The sequence below is a fragment of the Otolemur garnettii genome, unplaced genomic scaffold (genome assembly GCF_000181295.1).
Source record: "Otolemur garnettii isolate 467f Iridium unplaced genomic scaffold, OtoGar3 scaffold00029, whole genome shotgun sequence".
Taxonomy (NCBI): Eukaryota; Metazoa; Chordata; class Mammalia; order Primates; family Galagidae; genus Otolemur; species Otolemur garnettii.
Window position 1 is genome coordinate 12,351,103 of NW_003852424.1, and position 9,124 is coordinate 12,360,226.

The 9,124-nt window shown below is 51.0% G+C and overlaps 1 protein-coding gene across 1 annotated transcript; it reads right to left on the reverse strand.

Annotated features, from left to right (window-relative positions):
• Positions 1-347: 347 nt before the first annotated feature.
• On the reverse strand, positions 348-7,755 carry HAPLN3 (hyaluronan and proteoglycan link protein 3). Its single transcript, XM_003788661.2, has 5 exons — positions 7,578-7,755; positions 5,996-6,169; positions 4,632-5,000; positions 1,454-1,756; positions 348-788 (listed from the first exon to the last, which is right to left on the reverse strand). Exons 2-5 carry the CDS (start codon positions 6,120-6,122, stop codon positions 502-504), a joined length of 1,086 nt encoding a protein of 361 aa, XP_003788709.2. The 5' UTR covers positions 6,123-6,169; positions 7,578-7,755; the 3' UTR covers positions 348-501.
• Between the last annotated feature and the right edge of the window lie 1,369 nt (positions 7,756-9,124).

A 9,124-nucleotide genomic window follows, 5' to 3' on the forward strand; every position in this document is an offset into this window, starting at 1 on the left:
ACCCAGAAGCCTAGCGACTCCCTCTTTAGTGGGCTAATCTGGGCCAGCAGCTTCACAGAAAAGTAGAAGGGAGCTCAAAGCTCAACTCTGGAGGTCCTCTCCCTCCCCCACGCTGGGGTTTGGGGAGAGCTGCAGCCCCCAGGCCCTGATACATACACTGTAGCACCCTGGCTAGACAGCTGTCTTTTCTGGATGCCAGCCTCCTTGGGGCAGGGATACAGGCTGGACTAGGAGGTGGCAGAGAGTCCTCTAAAAGCCCATAAGTAGAGGGCAGAAGAATCCCTAGATGGGGAGCCTTGGGGTATCCACCTGAGCAATGGGAGTCATTGGATTCTGTCCAGTTTACAAAAAAATAGTAAAAACAAAATTATTTTTAAATTTAAGTTGATAAGTATAAAAACAATACTAAAATTTTTCCCATTTTTCCACCCACAAGGAAAAACGAACCACTGAATAAATACACAGCCCATTAGGGAATGAGGCAGGGGCAGGCCCTGGGTCCTAGTGCTGGCGGTAGCAGTAGACACCATACAAGGAGTTCTGGGGGTCTGGGAAACCAAAGGTTCGGACACCAGGCTCTGGGGGGCCACAGTTGAGACGGGGGTGAACCACAGGGTAACGGACACTGCCATCTGCCAACCAGCCAGCATCACAGCGGTCCAGGCCACGAAACTTCCAGGCAGCAAAGAGCTGTCCCACCTTGGCAATCTGGGCACTATCTTCCTGGCAGGCTTCCCTTGCTTGTGTCAGCGTCAGCTTCTCAGGGTGCTCTAAGTAGTACACTTGTCCTAGGGAGAAAGGGACACAGTGCTGAGCAATGCAGGTTGTGCTCAGGGAGGACAGGGGCACCTGCAGCAATGCTAGCCCCAAAGACCTGACAATTGTCTCAGCCCAGGGAGCCACTATACTATGGGCATCTGCAGTGAACACTTCTGGGAACAATTCCCAGTCCTCATCCTCAACCTAAAAGCTCCATCCACCTGCCAAAGCACTCAGGTGCCACCAGTCATGTCTGTACTCACCCACCACCTATTTCCTATTTGCCAAGGGTGGACTGGTCTGAGCTCTCACTCATTCAATTATTTACTGAGCACCTGCTATGTCCCAGACACTTTTCTAAGTGCTTAGAATATAGCACTGAGTCAATTTCAGCCTTTACTTGCTTATCTTCCTATGAAATGGGCTGCTTTATGAGGACTGGCTGATGCCTCAGAGCCTAGCCTAGACCCCAGAACGTGGCAGGCCTCAGAAAGCATTTGATGAACAAATAAACAGTAGCTTGGCAGGAAGCAGCAGCACCAGCTCAGACAGACATTGGACCTGCTGGTGCTCCAGGCCTCCAGGGGGTGCCAGCAGGGCAGGCAGAGGGGATCACAAGCTTCCCGATGCTGCCCTCTCACAGGTCCCCAGTGGCTGCCAAACCCACAGGCCTGCACTAAGCCATCCCACTCACCCTTGAGAGCAGCAGCAAAGCAGAACACGTCATAGCGGTGCAGGTGGCGGTGCCTCGGGCCGTAGCTGCGCACACCAGGCGCCAGGCCCAGGCCACCACAGGGCTGCCGGGGCAGCATGATGGGGTACTGCACCGAGGCGTCCTGCAGCCAGCCCGCGTTGCACCAGTCCAGGCCCTCCTCCCAGGCCCGGAAGAGCTGCTCAAAGGAGGCCACCACCGCATCCTGCTCCTCGCAGGCCTGCTGGGCCTCGGGGAAGTTGAGCTGGTAGCGCCCTTGGGGGGGCTGATAGGGGAAGACCACACCTGGGAGGAAAGAAAGAGTTTGGAGGGATGGGCAGGGGCCCAGCTGGCAGGATACACACATCCCTCAACACATGTGCACTTGCACACGGTCCCCCAGGAAAGCTCAGCAAACCTCTGAGCTCCTATCCATTGCCCAGATCCAAGGCAGAGTCTATATCTGCTTTTCTTCCCCCTCCTAGAACTAGTCTGGTACACAGCGGTACCCAGAAAATATTTATTAGCTTCTTAAGGTAATTAATTAATAATTCAATTAATGCCTCCAGCTACAGAACAAGGATCATACCTAATTCATAAGGCAGTTGCAAGAGCCCCTGAAAGGATGTGCCATTGTCTACAGGAGCTGGGCACAGGCTTTGGGTTCAAGAGATGATTTGGCTCCCAGCTCCCTTCTGAATAGCTGAAACGTGATCGTATACCTTGTTACAAATGTGGAAGCTTCTTAGGAGAATGTAAGAAACTTTCCATGTGTGACAGATGATTTTCCAACAAAGAAGGGTGGTGAAGGGTCCTTAAATACAGGAGGCTCAAAGTCAGGGAGGTCCAGTCCCCTCCTGGTGGCCAGGGTCTCACAGAGGCCACAGACTACCCCTCAAAAGTTACCATTCATGTTTGAAACTTTACTATAATAAAAGGTGCTTTAGGGTGGCACCTGTGGCTCAGTGAGTAGGGCACTGGCCCCATGTACCAAGGGTGGCGGGTTCAAACCCAGCCCCAGCTAAACTGTAACAAAAAAATAGCTGGGTATTGTGGTGGGCGCCTGTAGTCCCAGCTACTTGGGAGGCTGAGGCAAGAGAATCGCCTAAGCCCAAGAACTGGAGGTTGCTGTGAGCTGTGACGCCATGAAACTCTACCAAGGGTGACAAAGTAAAACTGTCTCTAAAACAAAAACAAAAAAGTTGCTTTAAACATCAAGATCTGGTCCCTACTAAATTAGATGAAGCCTTAAGGAGTGGGGGTGATAATAGGGGCCTGAGAAAGGACAGTACTTGGCTAGGGTTGTTTACCAAAGTCCTTGGAATCTCCTCCCTATGCCCAGGGACCCAAGAACATTCTGAGCTCCAAACCTCAGGAAGCCAAGCAGCTTGAAAGCCAGGTTGAGGGGGCAGAGAAGCCCTGACCATCAGCTTGCATCCTCCATGTGTATTTTCTGGGGGACTATTTTATGCCTGGTCCTACTCTAGCCCTAACCCTCACAGCTCCAGGACAGGGTGAGGACTCCTTCTTTCTCTAGGCTGCCCCTGGGGACCCTAGACAAATGATTCTTGCAGTCTCTCTCACGTCCTCCTGCCACCCCCAACTCCAGGAATGAAGCCATCTAGGCCATGTAGATTGGACAGGTGGATCCTGCCTGCAAAGGAAACACATTTTGAGGGGCACACAATTTATCCTCATCATCTCTGAGGGAGGGAAAGGAGGGACTGTTAGTCTTCATTTTACACCTTAAAGGTCTGGAGCCCTGAGGGGCATAAGGCATCTACCCACGTGCCACAGCTGGGACAGCCAGCAATGGAATTCTGTTATTCTCCTCTACCGCCAAGCTGCCCCCCAGCAGGTGTGAGAGGTACAAGAGAAAGAAAAGGTAAAAAAGCAACTTAGAGATCTCCTACAGGGGCCCCCACACAAGATTTGGCTTACAAGGTCTGGCTGATTTGGGCACACAAAATGTTGGTTGGTTGGTTTTTTTTGTTTTTTTGTTTTTTTTTTCTGAGACAGAGCCTCAAGCTGTCCCCCTGGGCAGAGTGCCGTGGCATCACAGCTCACAGCAATCTCCAACTCCTGGGCTCAAAGGAGTCTACCACCTCAGCCTCCCAAGCAGCTGGGACCACAGGCACCCGCCACAACACCTGGCCACTCTTTGGTTGCAGCCATCATTGTTATTTGGCAGGCCTAGGCTGGATTTGAACCCGCCACCTTAGGTGTACGTGGCTGGCGCCCTAGCCGCCTGAGCCACAGGCACGGAGCCGGTTGGTTGGTTTTTTTAAACAGAAGATTTTTTTTTTTTTTGAGACAGAGCCTCAAGCTGTCCCCCTGGGTAGAGTGCTGTGGCATTACAGCTCACAGCAACCTCCAACTCCTGGGCTCAAGCGAGTCTCCTGCCTCCACCTCCCAAGTAGCTGGGACCACAGGCGCCCGCCACAACGCCCGGCTATTTTTTTTTGGTTGCAGCCATCATTGTTGTTTGGCGGGTCCGGGCTGGGGATTCGAACCCGCCACCTTAGGTGTACGTGGCTGGCGCCTTAGCCGGTTGAGCTATAGGCGCCGAGCCTAAACAGAAGATTTTTATGTAAAAATCCAGAGGTTTCATTTAAAAAGATAAGCTTGTCTTGTCAAATCAGAAAATCTGTCAGCATTGGGCCTGCACTCTGGCATGGCCATCCTGGGGCTGGAGTACAGTGGCTTCCTACAGCCAGAGCAAAAACCCAGCAGTGTACTGGATCCTCACATTCCTGATCACCTCTCCTGATCACCTCACTCTGGGTCTGCCTCATCTATTTAGCTGTTGCCCCCCTAACTCTGCTCAAATCTCAGCTCTGTCCCTAATAAGCTGAGGGGCCAGCTCCCACTTTCCTCTCTCCAAGTGGCATGTGAATAAGAAGAATCAGAGGAGAGCAAATTCTAGAGGCCAGCTGCCTGGGTTCAAACCCCTGCTGTGCCATTCATAAGCTGTATGACCTTAGGTAAATTACTTGACCTCTCTGTGCTTCATTCTCTTCATCTGTAAAATGGAGGTGATAATAAGAACAGCTTCCCCATGGGGTTGTTTTGGGGATTCAACACATTTATGTCTCTAAGGCACAAAGATCTGGGTGCTTCTTGGGGCCTCTCCCCTCTGCCCTCAGGTCCCAGTGTCACCCAGTCCCAGGCAGGGTCTCACCCCGAAGCTCCAGCTCCACCAGGCCACTCTCATCCTCCAGCCCATCAATGACCTCACAACGGTAGCGCCCATAGTCTTCCAACCGCAGGTCTCGGATCTCCAGAGAGACATCATGCTCCTTATCCTGCCGCAGGTGCACCCGGCCTTGGTAGTCCCCAAAGGAGCGGTGCTTCAGTCCGATGGCCACCAGCACATCCTGCTCTGGGGCTCCGTTCTCTGACAGTTTCCACCATTTGATGCGCACAGGCCGTGGGGAGACCAGGTCTGGCTCATAGTGGTAATGGCAGGGCAGGGTCACACTGGCCCCTCGGTGGGTGAAGAGGGTCTCCTCAGGTGTCTCTACCACCAGCTTCACACCATTGAAGAGGCCTGGGGGGAGAAGCACAGTGCAAATAGGCATATCTGTACTGTTGCAGGGGCCACCACACACCTTCATTTCTAGCTCCCTCCATATTCAGTTGTTACAGATTGCAAAAATGGACACCATGCGTCCACAAGCTCTGCCAAGTGGCTTTGCATCTTCTTCCATCAGGAGGTGACACTTATTCTTCCACTCTTTCTCTTAGGACCTGCCAGCCACCATGATCACATGCCTAGGTTCTGGTGCTAGAGGATGAGAGACCACATAGAACAGAGACAAACCAAGGCCATCCTAGAGCGACCAGCGCTCCCCACCCCCAACCTGCCAACCAGCTATAGGTGCATCTGTAAGACCAGGAGAAATGAAGCCCACTCCAAAATGCTGACCCATGAGATCATGAGTTAAATAAACAGCTGACCAGGGGAGATCACATTTAAGCTGTATCTTAAAAAACTGGCAGGACTGGCTCGGCGCCTGTGGCTCAAGCGGCTAAGGCACCAGCCACATACACCTAAGGTGGCGGGTTCGAATCCGCAGCCCGGGCCCGCCAAACAACAATGATGGCTGCAACCAAAAAATGGCCAGGCGCTGTGGCGGGCGCCTGTAGTCCCAGCTACTTGGGAGGCTGAGGCAGGAGATTCACTTGAGCCCAGGAGTTGGAGGTTCCTGTGAGCGTGATGCCATGGCACTCTACCCAGGGGGACAGCTTGAGGCTCCGTCTCAAAAAAAAAAAAAAAAAAAAAAACTGGCAGGACTTTGGGGGCAAATATAAAAAACCTAAATGAATCTGGCTCCGTGTCCCAGCAGCATAGTAAACATAGGATAATGAAACCATCTCTTCCTCTCATCTCAGAAGCAAGACTGGGCCACCATGAGGACGTGATTAGGAAAGGAGGCTGCTACATTGTGCCCGGTCCCTTGTCTAGAACCTGCACATCACAGCAGGAGCTGGGGAGGTCTTAACACCCAGTGGAGTAAAGAGCTGAGCCCAGAGGACACCCACCTTCACTGTAGCCATTGCCTGGGTTCCGGCCATTGGAGTAGTAGAAGCCATTGTAGAAGGGCAGTCCAGAGATGCCAGGCAACAGGAACAACAGGACCAGGAGCAGCAGGCCCATTTTGACATGCATGGCCACAGTGCCAGGGTGTCGTGGGCAAGGGTGGGACGGGGCGAAAACTGAGAAGAGGAAAAAAACAAGGCCATTAGAGAAGCCCTGCTGTGGGGGCCCAAGACCCCTCTGTTCCAGGCCCGACTCGCCCACTCGCTCGACAGTGCATGGAGCATCTTGCCCATGTCAGACACTGTTCCCAGAGCCATGAAAACAGCAGATAAGGTTCCTGTCCTCAGGGGGCTGTACCCCACAGCCAAGATGGGCAATAATCTCACAGACAAGTCCTAAGAGGAATTAGTGGGCAGCAATAATGGAGAAAATTAAGCAGGACAATATGATGGTATCAACATTTTTCAAGCTGCGGGTTTGAATTTGAAAGGTGAGCAGCATTTTTTAATTAATCCAAACGCTGGACTAGAATAGAAAATGTCAGGGCACCCTGCATGTTTAGTGATGATGAGTCCTGCACTGCAAAATTTTTGTTTCAGTCCCGAAATGTTTGTGGGGTGGAAGGTAGGGGGTCACAATGTGAAATCTACTTCTTATTCTGGGTCAAGGTCAAAAAGAATTTTTTTTTTTTTTTTGTCCAGGGCTGGGTTTGAACCTGCCTTTGAGCCACAGGCACCGCCCCAAAAAGAATTTTTTAACTCCATGCAAGAGCACTTCTAGTGGGGAGTGGCTATTCCAGTTTGGGTACTCAAAATAGGCAGCTAACCCATGAACTGTAGTTTGTTTTTAATTTTTTAATATTATATTAAAATATTCTGTCTTGAATACTCAGTTTTTTGGCAAACCCCCTTCTTCTCCTACTTTCACATCCAAAGCTAGTGCCTCATTCATCTCACCCTGGTCCCTTCTAACCTGCCATTTACTGAGTGCTCTCAATAATCAAAAGAGTGGGTCACTCCCTGCAGGAGCTCAGTCCAGCACAGAGGCACTGTCATGGGCAGTCATGATACTATGTGGTGAGTATAAAGCTAGGGTACAGAAAAAGAATGTGGACAAAAGCCTGAAGATGCAAGTGTTTATCAGGTGGAAGAGGACTAACAGGTGTCCTCAGCACGGGGCACAGCCACTGCAAAGGTGCAGAGGCCAGCAAAAGCACATGGGGCTGGGCATATGCTGGATGTCCTCCATTTGTCCCCCACAAACCCTCCATTTGTGCCCTTCTCTGTTGTGCATTCCTCCCTGTGGGTCACCTGTCCTGAGCCCCCTGGTCCTCTGCCAATGGGAGGCACCCACAGAAGATGGGCAGAGAGAAGCCACAGAAATCAGGGTGTCTCCGCCCAGCTCCCTTCCTCTCCAGTGCTTCTGTCGTGGCATCTGCAATTACTTGTCTCTGTATCCCCAACCTCCTTGTGCAGTCCTTCACCCTACTCTCTAGAAGTCATGCCTTCACTAAAGTGTCTTTATTGGAACCAGCTGGGCTGAATTCTCCTTACTGCTATGTGGGAGAAGAGGTGAGTGGCTCACCAGGGCTAGTGTCTAGATGCCTTGAGTGTCAGGCCCAGAAGCCGGTCCCTTGTCCCAAAGGTCCTGGGGTGCCAGTGATGGCTTCAAGCAGAGAAGTCACAGAATTAGGCTCACATCTTTAAACCTTCCCTCTAGGGGCTGAGTGGAAGGTATAGACCTGAGGGTAACAAGACCAGAGGGACAGCAGGCAAATATAACTATGATTATCACATAAGAGCATGGAAGAATGCTTAGGGTGTAATTTAAAACAGACAAAGCAGAATACACAACTGCCACTCTGCTAAGATTGCAAGTGTGTGGTCTTATGAAAGCCTGTGTACAGGATCCAGAAGGGGAGGGAAGACCATAAAGAAAGAGGGAGGAAAGGAAGAAAGGAAGAAAGGAGAAAGAAAAACAAAACACTGCCTATAACGGTATAGTTAGGAGCTCTTGCTGGAGGAGAGGGAACAGACGTGGAAGAAGCTGAGAGGTAGAATCCGCCATTCTCTTCAACATCGTTGCAGAAATCCTGAGGTCCTGACTTGCCATCTGTGCTGTGCCCTGCAGGCAGAACCCAACCCCCTCTGAAGCATCACTTCCTGTCCAAGAGGAATTCTCCTTTTGACACCTATAAGTCCTCTTGGTGATGTGGAAGAGGGCAGCATAAGCAGAACTAGGAAACCCGGTACAGAGTCTGGGAACTGGAAGTTCCAAGTTCAAATCTTGTCTATGATTCTGGGCAAGTTTCCTCAGTTGTGAAACGGAGATCATAAAACTCATGATGGCAGGGCAGCGCCTGTGGCTCAAAGGAGGAGGGCGCCAGCCCCATATGCCAGAGTTGGCAGGTTCAAAAACCCAGCCCTGGCCAAAAACTGCAAAAAAAAAAAAAACTCATGCTGCCATATTTCTCACTAACATATTCTAGTTTTCCCCTATGACAATACAGTTCTATAAGTGCACGATGAAGGCTGTATTGCCAACCCTCCCCTTCTAGCTAGAAAAGCCATGTGACTCCATTCTGGCCAATAGCAGCAAACAGAAATAATATGTGCCATGCCCAGGTCTTGCAGTTAAAACAAGTAAGGATGCCTTCCCTGGTACTCTTTCCTCAAACCTGCTGGCAACCACAGTAGCCAGCCTAGACTCAGAGATGGAAACCAGGGATTGATAGCAAAGCTTCCCATTAGCCCAAGGCCTCCTCCACCTGCACTGTCTCATGAGAAAGAAACATTGTCCTGGCCAGGTGTGGTGGCTCACACCTACAATCCTAGCACTCTGGGAGGCCAAGGCTGGCAGATCGCCTAAGCTCAAGAGTTTGAGACCAGCCTGAGCAAAAGTGATATTCCATTTCTACTAAAATAGAAAAATTAGCCTAGGCTGTGGTGGACGCCTGTGGTCCCAGCAACTCAGGAAGCTGAGGCAAGAAGAACTCTTGAGCCCAAGAGTTTGAGGTTGCTGTGAGGTATGATCCCATGGCACTCTACCCAAGGTGAGAGAGTGAGACTCTGTGTGAGAGAGAGAGAGAGAGAGAAGAAAGGAAAGAGAAAGAAAGAGAGAGAAGGAAAAAA

Bases quoted from the DNA above. Each gene is read 5' to 3' on its own strand.
- HAPLN3 (XM_003788661.2), bottom strand. From the start codon at position 6,122: ATGCATGTCAAAATGGGCCTGCTGCTCCTGGTCCTGTTGTTCCTGTTG. The intron at 5,001-5,995 runs GTGGGTGTCCTC...TTCTCCCCCCAG, and splicing joins AGGCAATGGCTACAGTGAAG to GCCTCTTCAATGGTGTGAAG. The intron at 789-1,453 runs GTGAGTGGGATG...CTTTCTCCCTAG, and splicing joins CTTTGCTGCTGCTCTCAAGG to GACAAGTGTACTACTTAGAG.